We start from the raw sequence: 11,368 nt of genomic DNA on the forward strand, positions 1-11,368 counted from the left end.
ATCAGAGTGGCGCAGCGGAAGCGTGGTGGGCCCATAACCCACAGGTCCCAGGATCGAAACCTGGCTCTGATAAAGAGTGGCTTCCGATGCTTTAATTTTTTCCACCGTCAGATCTGCTGGATTCCACATATCATCCAACGGTATTTGTGCTGACATATGACATCCGCTTTCTATGATTTTATCACCCCTCCAGATACGGTATTGCGTTGACACGTCACATCATGTGCGTCGTATTGCTCACAAGGGCTTTTCTTTCTTTTTTGGCTTTTTTAAAAGGAAAGTAAAAACTGGGAAATTTTCCATTTAATGTTTTTTATTTTAAATAAATATAAATTGATGTTCTCATATATTTTTTATTTTTTGGTTATAATATTTGTGATATGTTTTTATAGAACCTGTTCTAGAAACTGACTAAAGTATTTCATAAATGAAGGAATTTTAAATTTAGAAAATAACTAATGTAATTTCTTGATCTTAGTGATAATTTTTCCATGACACATAATCACACAATGACAGGTTATCTCCTTTGTTTCAAAATGTCAAGACTCAAGCCAGTGTTTTGGGTTTTATTATAAATAAATTTTCACTGACTCATTGTTCATCTTTCAATAAGAGGTTAATTAATAATTATTTTATCTGCAGTTGCGTTGAGTATGTGCCTTATTCTAAAATTTTCATACGACTCAAAATTCTAATTTAACTAAAGATCATAGTTTTTCTTAGGGTTTACTTTGTGTTTCCATTAACACAGGTAGGCTTAATATTAGATGTCTTATTGTTATTGAATTGATCTTCAAAGTCAATCATCCAAAACCCATAATATATTTATTTTCCTTAATTGTTCTTCACTTTGTTATTAAAAAATAAAAAAACAAGAAGATTTATCCTACTAAATAAAACATTTTAATATTTCAATTATAACCCATATTAATTAAAGAGAATCTCATCCTACCTTGATCAAGTTACAAAAAACCATTAAAATTATAGGGATAATGTAATGGAGCAATATTTGATATTTTGACTGGACATCTTATAATTTAGATCAACTTTTATTTTTGAAAAGCATCTTATAGTTTAAGGGACTAGACAGAGCATAAGTATATTATATAAAATCAATATGATAAATGTTAAAAATTTTAAATTAATAATATATTTTTTTTAAAAGATTTAGCCCCCTAACTATTAATGTTACCTCCACATTTTAAAATTAAAATTAGGATATGCATAATGTTTGGTACAATTATCTGATATTATCAAGTTTAATTGAAGTATTGTTAATCCCAAGCTGGAGAAGTAGCCTTGCAAATTCCCATACCAAAACTCATAAAACTTTACAAATTGAGATCATGGAGCATAATGATCATTTGGTTCCAGTAAAAAAACAAATAAATAAAAATGTTGTGCGAATTATTGAATTGCAAGATTTTCTACCCCTCATCTGTTTATTATTATTTTTCTTTGCCCCTCCATCTTTTTCCTTTTTGCCCCCCCTCAGGTTCTTTCATCGTAGGGGTGTCAATTTATGTTTAATTTTTGCGTATTTGACATGTTTCTCTTATGAATTAATTTAAAATAATTTTTTCTGAGAGGTGAAAAATTTTTTCTTTCCCCATTTTTGACCGTTGTTTTTGTCATTTTTTACATTTCCTCCTGTTCTTTCCCTCACGTTAGCAACTGGGGATTCTGAAAATGTGCTAACGGGCAAACGGATGAAAGCGAAGGGTTGAAGTATATTAATTGGAATAAATATATGTTTTAGTTCAGCTAATGTCAACAAATCAGAGTGGCGCAGCGGAAGCGTGGTGGGCCCATAACCCACAGGTCCCAGGATCGAAACCTGGCTCTGATATAAAGTGGCTGCCGACATTTGAATTTTTTTCCACCGTTGGATCACCTCATCGAATTATTTGTACTGACACCTAGCATTCGCATCTTATCACCCTTCCGCGATGCTTCTCGCTGAACGCTATTGGTCTGACAGGTCACGTGTGAAGTCACGGTGCACTGTACTATGACATTTTTATTTTTGTATATTACTTGTTTTTGTTGATCAAATTTTACGGATTATTTATTTATTAATAATTTAAAAATTATGAACAAAAATGAGTCCCATTTTCTTTCTTTCTTTATTTTTAATTTATTTTAAGAAAAAAGAGGTGTCTAAAAAAGAGAAAATAAAAAAAGTTGAGTTTGGTTTTTTTTTTTTTTGGGCGATAAAGATTTAGTTTGATTGTAATTGCACACTCATGGCCTTGGTTCAAAGCAAAATGTCAGCTGGCGGAAACACACAAAGTCAAATACTCAAATTAATATCATGTTGTAAAAAAAATAAAAATATGGTCATTATAGATTTTTTTGGGTTGAAAATTATGGTCATTAATTCATTATATTTGGTAGTTAAGCCAAATGTAATATAAATTTAATTTATTAATACATCATTATTTTTAATATTTTTAAATTCATGTAATAAATTAAAAAAGTGAAAAGCTTGTTTCGAAATTGTTGATATTTTATTATTTACATTAGGCTCCTTTTGATGTTAGGTTCTTCTTTCCTTCTTCGTACATTAGATTTTACAGGTGACGTGGGCTTCTTCAATCACTGGCTTTCTCAAGCAATCCCAATACTTTACTAAACAAAATCTATTTTTATTTTTTTTGGTAAGAAAAAGAGGCCCAAGGCCTACAGCTCATGCAAGGCTAGACAAAGTCAAGCCCAAAACAAAAGCAAAAATTTGAAATAGGAATGGAACAAAACAGAGGATCAAACACAAAAGCGAACTCAACTAGGATCAAACGCAGTCTTCAACCTTTCCTTCTCCAGCCACACTGTCTCTTCAACCCACGAAGGCACCTCATCCCATACACAATATGAGATTTGCAAATCCAAACTTCCCCTTGCGAGAAGATCGGCACAGAGATTTACAACTCGAGAGGTATAACTCAAGCGCACCTCCCAACTTCTACTCAACAATCTTTCAATCTCTACCATATGTCTATCAACCAAGGTATCAGCTTTCATCTTCCCCTTCAAATGATTCACTAGTTCTAGTGAGTCAACCACCGCTTACACTTTTCAAAATCCATACTCCCAAGCTAAAAGTAATCCCTTATACAAACCCTATCCTTCAACCACCAGAGCCGAGCACCACCCAACATCCATCGTGAAACCCCACACGCACTCTCTTTCATGATTCCTTAGCACACCATCACAACTTGCCCTCCCTGAATTACCTCTACTAACCTCATCCGTATTGAGTTTTATCCATTCCTCAACAGGTCTACACTACTTACTCTCCAAATTTTCTTTTTCCAAATAAAATGCCAGAGCTTTTATTTTCCAAATTTTCTACACTACCCTGCCTTGATAAAATGCCAGAGCTTTTATTTTCCAAATCTCTTCCGCAAAAGCCTAGATTTGCCTCACTTGGACCATCAAGTAAGCTCCTCTAAACACCCTCAAATTTCGTTGCTTCCAAATGGACCAACACACAACCCCAAAAATTATGAGCCAAGTTATGCTTCTAATCACTTGCTTGGATTTAAGATTCATTATCAACCAATCTTCCCTGTCTGCTGTGTAGAATCTGTTCGGCAGCATCATACTAAAACTTCCCTATAGATTCCTTACTACTTTACAATCCCGCACGACATGCATAACTAATTCCAAGTCTTTACACACTCCACAATTTCCACTTGCACTCCATCTTTTATATCGAATCTCATTTGTATGTAATCTATCCTGTATCAACTACTATAGAAATACTTGAATTCTTTCAAGCCCTCTCCATTTTCAAATAATTTCCCACTTGGGATCCTTCAAACTCAATTTGTCCCCTTTAATGCTTCTGTATCCATCTCTTACTTTATATTGACCTCGACTTCCTCCACCCCAAGCTAACCCATCTGTTGCCTCTTCAGCTCTTGGAGGCAAAACCGCTCGAATCAATAATTTTGCCCTGTACGTAAGGGTGAGCAAAATCAAACCGAAACTGAAAATCAAACCAAATCAAATCAAATTTTATCTATTTGATTCGGTCTATTTGATTTTTCGATTCGATTCAGTTTTTTTATTTTAAATATTTTGGTTGATCGGTTCAATTCGATTAATAAAATTTAAAATCGAATAGACCGAACCGACCGAATTACATATAATTTATTAATTTATAAATTATATTTAATTTATAAATTATTTTATTTTTATTTTTTATTTTAATAAAAAATAAAAAATAATAACATAACTTGAAACCCCATTTTAGCTACAAGGAACAACAATCCCAAAACTTCATTCCAACCTGAAGATAAATTTGAGTTGCTGAATTGATCAAAGGCTTCATCGATGGCAAAATGCGACCCCAGTGAGCATGAAAAATATAAGACTAAAATACTTCCATCAGTATTCTAAGAAAAAAACTTACAAAATTTAAAATGTTTGACAAATTGATTTATCTCATTTAATAGAGTGACCACACAAATTAGGATCAAAATCCTGTTTAAAATCAAACGAAGACTTAGAAATTTTCAACTTAAAGAATAACATCGAGATTCAAGGACCTCCGGAGAAAGAAAGACGAGTCAGACATAGCTTTCTAGGCTAGCAATGTGCATCAATTCCGCACCCAAATTGTTTAGATGCTCAGAGCCCAGTGCTTATTTCATCATCCAAATCAATTTCAAATCCTCCAGAAAAATTAAACAACAACAAATCTGAAATCAGATTTTGAATGATAAAATACTGACGATGAAAGATAATCCTCAGCAATAATGCTTATAGCTGTCATCAAACAAGATGATCAGGTCTCAAAGATTCCATGCCATCACGGGATCGGAACAAAAGATGATCAAGTCAGAAGCGTAGAAAAACTCTAATTCTAATCAAACATAGAAATCTTGAAACAAACACAAAACCAAACAAAGAATATTTAGATCAAGAAAAACTCGACGAAAATGTCAAGAGGATGATTAAGGAATCGACATGGATATGGCAGGCCTTTATTCACTGCACCTGGAGATGAATACGAAGGTGAAGTGACTCAACATCCCTGCGCTACGATTTATGCCTCCTCTCTCATTCATTAGGGATAAAACCTTCAATTCATCGCCATTGAATCAAAGGCATCCCTTCGAAGAGGCAAGAAAAAATGAATTACACGGAAACAGAACAGAGGCTTTGATATTCTTCTAGACAGGCGTGTCTCTTGCTGATCGACTCGGGTTCTTTCAGAATATATAGTGGAACGTTTTTTTGAATTAGGGTTTGCAGCTTCTGAAATGTCTGAAGTATCCTTCTTGTAACTTGATAATCACGATGATCAGGCCCTCCAAGCTGTTATGAAATTTCAGATCCATCAACTGCCTATGGGCCTTGAGCCCATGGAAAAGCCCAATACTCGATTTGGTTTTCATAGCCTGTTCCTGGTTTTTCCCTTGAAAAGTTTGGTTTTTATATGTAAAAAAAAAAAAGGTTTGATTTAATTCATTCAATGCTTGTACCACATTTTCTTTCAAGAAATTCTTTTGCCCAGTGATTAAATAATGAATTTACTTTTAATATTGTCACATATTTCTTTTTGTAATTAAGATTCATGGATGGAATGTGACTTTTTAAATGTGTCAAATATGCAGCCTGAAGTAGCTGATTGATACAATTTCATAATTTGGCAATTGAGGCACGCCACGGAGTGACAGATTATTGTGAGACATAAATTTAGGGAAAGTAACATGAGGGCTGATTAGCTTGCCAAATGTGAAATTGTTTTGAATTATAAGTGTACTATTATAAGTAGGAAAGCTCTTGCAGTAATTGTATTGAGATGAGAGTACTCTTAGGTCATGTTTGGTAGGAAGGAATGGGAGGGTGGGCTTGGGATTGGTATTGGATAATTCCACCCTTTCATGTTTGGTATAAAGGAATGGAAAATTTAATTCCAATACCAATCTCATCTAAGTGGGATTACTCAATACCACTACACCCATGGTATTGAAAAATCGATACCAAGATTGATTATTTTTAGACCAATTTACCCTCCTTATCTTTCCAAAGTCTCCTTCTCTTCGCCCTCCTTTTAGACCAAGCAACGCCGGCGCCTTCTCTGTCGTTGCCAGTCTTTTGTCTACTGACGTCATTGCTAGATCTGTAGAGAAAAGGAGGAGATCGAAGATGAGAGAAGGAGGATAACAATCGACGACGTCATCTGAACTCAAGCTACGGCCACTTGATCTTGCCACCATCGTCGACTTCACCATCATCTACATCCTTGTCGTTCTCATTTCTTAGTTCAGACCAAAAGGAAAAAAATGAGGAGAGGGCAGAAACGAGGTTCTCTTATGTGGCTATGGATGTTCTCTTTGGAGGATAAGAGCAACAAGAAGAAGAAAGAAGAGGAAGAAGACGATGCGAAAAACCAGTGGAAGCAACTTTTCTTCCACAACCATGGACGTTCTGTTTTTGGGGAAGAGAGTGTTCAGATGATAAAGACAAAATATTCAATTTATGTTCTGAGTGGCAATATAGTATTTTTATATTTTTGTTTAATTATAAAATAAAATAAAAGTAAGTATTCCCTCTTAATATTATTTTATACCAAACATAATTTTAAAACTTCACTCCCACTCCCAATCCATCTAAATTAAAAAATCAAACGTTTTAATTTAAACAAAATATTTTAAAATTCAACATAAAACAAATTAAAATCTTACATAAAATTCAACATAAAATTTGACAAAGATTTAAAATTTTAAATTTAAAATGAATATTAAAATATTCATCAATGTAAATCTAAATCTTCCTCATCATCATCTAAAAATAAAATATTAGATCTGTTAGATGTAGATCCACTCGTTTAAGATATAGGTGAAGATTTAACGTCAATGATTTATGCAATTTCTTCTTCATCATATACAATAAATATTAACCAAATTTTATCATTACTAGTCAACTATATGTATGTATGTGTGTATATATATACACAAGATAACCCAACTTATTAGGGCTTGAAGGGCCACCCTGGCTCGAGCTCTTTTTTACAGGGTTTATTAGGGTTAGGCCCTTGAGCCAAGTTACTTTTAAAAAAAATTAACTTATAAAGTTCAAACCCTTATTTAAATAAGGCTTTCAAGTCCAGCTCTTATTTTTGGCTCTAATTTGTTGTTTGATAAATTTGTTTTGGGCTTGCCTCATTTTGCATTAAAAACAATAAAAGAAAAGTATAACATTAAAGCCCTACACTTTGCTTAAATTTTACTATAGATCTCTGCACTTTTTTTTTTTATATTCCAGATTTATACACTTTTGTTTTTTGATGTTTTATATCCTGTTATGAGCAATATTTTAGGAAACCTATAACATATAAAAAAGTGTAGGGACTTACAACAAAAATTGAGCAAAGTGTAAGAATCTAAATTTATATTTTTTTACAAAAAATATTGCATGAATTTATCAATTTTTTGTGTTATAAATAGTCAGCAATAGACAGTATTATTAGTATCGAGAGCAAACCCACCAGATATTTCATCTAATAGATCAGTGCCATTTACCACAACTGAAAATAGTGCTTTAATTCATGAATTTACCTCTGAAATTGTTGATGATAACATTGATGATAACGAAGATTGTTAAAACAACTTTGTAGAGAAATTTGCCCTGGAAATTTACAGCTTCTTGGATGCATCTGCATATTTTCAGTTTATCATCACAGCTCAATAAAAAGCAAAGAGTAAATACGAACTTTCTTTCAACCGAGTGATTTTATTCTTGGCAGGTTCAGAACGTTAAGAATTTAAAATGGAGAGTAAAAATCACAATGGAACACATACACAGATTCACGCATGAGAATATAGAATCTAAGATCCAACCCATAACTCAGAAGAGCTCAAACAGCAACAAGGAAGAAGAGAGATGAAAATTGCAGCAGAAGCATACATACTCCTTCTTCTTCTTCTTTTATCAGGGAGCATACATACTTTTTGTTTAGAGTTCATATCACTTTCTACAGTACTGTGAATGAAAGGCTTTGGGCGAAGTCTAAAACTAAGTCCCACATCGCGAATGAAGGCTGTGAGCCAAGCGAACAGCAGCTATAAGTGCCAAGCGAACCAACTCACCAAAGCATACCTTTCTCGGCCTTTTGGCTAAGATCAAGTGTAGTATCTGTTCTTATCAGTTTAATATCTGATACGTGGACCATTGGTCCACATGATATTAAATTTATTTTTCTAGGGGGAAGGCCCACTACAGCAGCTTGCTGCTGGGGTCCTCAAGTGTCGCCCTTGCTTTGCACTGTTGCATGGGCCTGGCACACCCCACCAACCCCAGTTCAAGCGTTTGTAGTTGTAGCTCATTTAGCGTTTTTGGTTTAACTTAATTTGGTTATACATAAGTACAATCTAGAGGATGATGAGATGCTTTGTTCCGTTCAACAAAGAAAAAAATGACGCATTGTTGCTACCTGGTAATGTGTAACAAACGAATGGAAAGCAATGATGAATTCGTTCATTCATATGCTTACCAGTTGTATTTTTTTTAAAAAAAAAAGTTTATTTTTCCCTCCTTGTTTACCTCTTTTGGGGCTGTAAAGTTGTTGCACCTCTGAGGTTTGATTTTTTTTTTTTTAATGTTGAAGGAAAAAAAGTTCAACTTTTAAAGAAGTATTGTCTCCGATTCTTTTAAAGTTATTTTTAACTAACTCATTACAATCATTAAGGGTAATTAAAATAATAAAAAATTTTTAAAAAATAATTCAATTTTCAATTTTGCTCCTAAATTTAAAAGAATTATTTTACATGTGAAAAAGTTTACTTGACAATTAGAATATTGCTATTCGTTTAAGAATTTGTTGGAAAAAATGGGTATCGTACCTATTGAAAAAAATAATAAAAAATTATTTAAAATAATTTAAACATGTACAAAGAAGATCATGAAAGATACTTGTGAAGAATGTGAAAAAGATAACTTTGAACCTCATCAAGAAAAGTAGAGAGAGGTCAAAGAAAACACTATTAAAAGTTATTGATAGAGACCTCTTAATTAACAATATTTTTAAAAATTTAATAAATGATAAAGCACAAAAACATTGTATAATCTATAGCTGACCCCACTTAATAAAATAAGACTACTTGTTTTTAAGAATTTGGTGAAAGGTATTTTTCAAATTGTGCATTAAATGTTACAAAAAACAATATAAAGTAACTTGTATAAAGGATAAAAAAAGGTTTTAGAATGTAACTAATAAAAAGTACCGTAGGAGTAACAACTAACCACTTTCAGTAAGTGATCAAGATTATAAACTAAGAAAAGCATGAAGAACTGCTTTGTTCAACTCGTATGAGAAATTGTACTAGGTTTTAAGTTTAAGACTATTTCTTATGGAATATTTAATGGGAGAGCTTTGACAACCATTGTGATCTAGCTAGGCCCGATCCAGATCAGTTTTTTTTCCCCAGGGTTTACCCTTCTTTTTTGACCAACGGATCCTGATTAATTTAAGTCCAGTTAAGTTCTTCAGTTTGAGTGAGTCTTCCTCATTATACCAGATGGTTCGATTCAAAAAACAAAAAAAACAAAAACAAAAACAAAAACAAAAACAAAAAAATGAGGAAAAGCATGAATTAAAAATCACTTATAGAATTATATTATGTAAGACTAACGATTATCTATATTAATTTGATAGTTATATTAACATAACGTTAATGAAATAAATTATCTACTACTACATAATTAAGTAATATTCTTTAATACAACGATGCTTTCTATTTTTAGTTAATTAAAAAAAATATAAATATCTTGTTTAATTACAAAAAATGATTATCCTCCTGTAAGCCACCGAACACATTGCACATTTGTAGATACATTGATATCATATTTTATTTTAAAATAATGACAGAAAAAAATTCCAGGAATATTTATTTTTGTTGACATATGTGAGAAATGAAGAATATTTTTACAATAATACAACTAGAGGTGTGAATATGACCCAACTCAATTCATACAAGTTGGCTTATATGGATTGAGAGAAGTATAGGTTGGATTGAGTTCAACTTGTTTTTATATGAACTAAAAAAATCTCAACTCAATCTAACCCTTGAAGGTTGTCAGGCTAAATAGGCTAACTCATCAACCCATTATTTTATTTTATTTATTTTTTATAATTTTTTAAAAATATATTTAAATAATAAATTCTAATTTGATATTTTTTTATGATTCATTCTAAATATATCAAAATATTAACATATAATATTTGTACAAAATATATAAATTGATACAACTAAATAAATTATACCTAATATGATTTATATTTATAAAATTTTTTTCTTTTTTTTATTTTTTTAAAAATAATATTGATTAAACAGGTTAACTCTAACTCATTAGAGTTAACCCATATCATTTATAAATTATATAATTTAAGCCAAAAAATATATATTTTTATTTGAATTATTTTTTTTAACTCAACTCAACTTTTATAATTAATTATTCGAGTTCACTCATATAACTTGGTTGATATTCTCAGTTTTAAACACAATGGACATTTTCCAAACCCACGACTTTCTGAAAATATGAAGGGACTGTGGGCCCCATTTTTTTTGGAAGCTATTGGACCTGTCAGCCCTATCTATTTTACTCGGCCCATTTCCTTTCTCTCTGTGTCCTGTCTCTTTCTCACTTCTCAATGTGTCCTTCCCACCGGAACTTCCGTCCTCGAGGTGCTTCATCGTCTTCCGCCAACGCCGCCGCCACCAGATCACTCTTCCGACCAGCATTCGACGTGCTCGATGTTGATCGTGATGGAAAAATAAGCCACAACGACCTTCAGTCGTCCTACGGTGGGTTTTGCCACCATGAAACCAATAAAGGCGACGTGATAGGGTCGATGATGGTGGCGGCGGACACCAACGGAGACGGGTTTGTGGAGTATGAAGAGTTTGAGAACGTGTTGGAAATGGCGGGCGGTGGGAAAAGCCCGTGGGGCGGTGGATTGATTGAGGAAGTGTTCAGAGTGATGGACAAGCACGACGGCGACGGCAAGCTTAGCCATGGTGATCTGAAATGCTTCATGGAGTGGGCTGGGCTCACCGTCACTGACCAAGACATCGACGATATGATCGCACTCGGTGGTGGTGACCGAAACGACGGCGTAAGCTTCGATGGTTTCATTCAGATACTTGGTCTTGAATCTTGATTCAGAAGGCTTTCGTCGTTCTCATTGTCTTTCAATAAGAGAGTGTGAAAATGATCGAGTGGAAGGTGTTCATATATGATAATGACTTGCCTGAAAGTAATGTAAATTTTAATTTAAAGTCATGTGAATGGATGTTTTGCTACAACCATGAACTCCATTTCGCTGTTTGTTTTTGTTAGGCAGACTGCTCATTTA

At 33.1% G+C, this 11,368-nt stretch overlaps 1 protein-coding gene and 5 non-coding genes across 6 annotated transcripts; 4 read left to right on the top strand and 2 right to left on the bottom strand.

Moving 5' to 3' along the window:
- Nucleotides 1-72, top strand: TRNAM-CAU (transfer RNA methionine (anticodon CAU)). Its single transcript has one exon. It is a non-coding gene; the product is annotated as a tRNA-Met (tRNA).
- Nucleotides 73-1,777: 1,705 nt separating this feature from the next.
- On the top strand, nucleotides 1,778-1,849 carry TRNAM-CAU (transfer RNA methionine (anticodon CAU)). Its single transcript has one exon. It is a non-coding gene; the product is annotated as a tRNA-Met (tRNA).
- A 2,722-nt stretch (nucleotides 1,850-4,571) lies between these two features.
- On the bottom strand, nucleotides 4,572-4,665 carry LOC129299171 (small nucleolar RNA snoR118). Its single transcript, XR_008590507.1, has one exon. It is a non-coding gene; the product is annotated as a small nucleolar RNA snoR118 (small nucleolar RNA).
- Nucleotides 4,666-4,750: 85 nt separating this feature from the next.
- On the bottom strand, nucleotides 4,751-4,824 carry LOC129299170 (small nucleolar RNA R66). The gene has a single exon (XR_008590506.1). It is a non-coding gene; the product is annotated as a small nucleolar RNA R66 (small nucleolar RNA).
- Nucleotides 4,825-8,108: 3,284 nt separating this feature from the next.
- On the top strand, nucleotides 8,109-8,304 carry LOC129299169 (U2 spliceosomal RNA). Its single transcript, XR_008590505.1, has one exon. It is a non-coding gene; the product is annotated as a U2 spliceosomal RNA (small nuclear RNA).
- A 2,354-nt stretch (nucleotides 8,305-10,658) lies between these two features.
- Nucleotides 10,659-11,368, top strand: LOC129299167 (calcium-binding protein CP1-like). Its single transcript, XM_054937621.1, has one exon. It carries the CDS (start codon nucleotides 10,664-10,666, stop codon nucleotides 11,171-11,173), a length of 510 nt encoding a protein of 169 aa, XP_054793596.1. The 5' UTR covers nucleotides 10,659-10,663; the 3' UTR covers nucleotides 11,174-11,368.

Source organism: Prosopis cineraria, unplaced genomic scaffold, assembly GCF_029017545.1.
Source record: "Prosopis cineraria cultivar Desert tree isolate PC_DT_omini unplaced genomic scaffold, ASM2901754v1 PC1063, whole genome shotgun sequence".
NCBI classification, from domain to species: Eukaryota; Viridiplantae; Streptophyta; class Magnoliopsida; order Fabales; family Fabaceae; genus Prosopis; species Prosopis cineraria.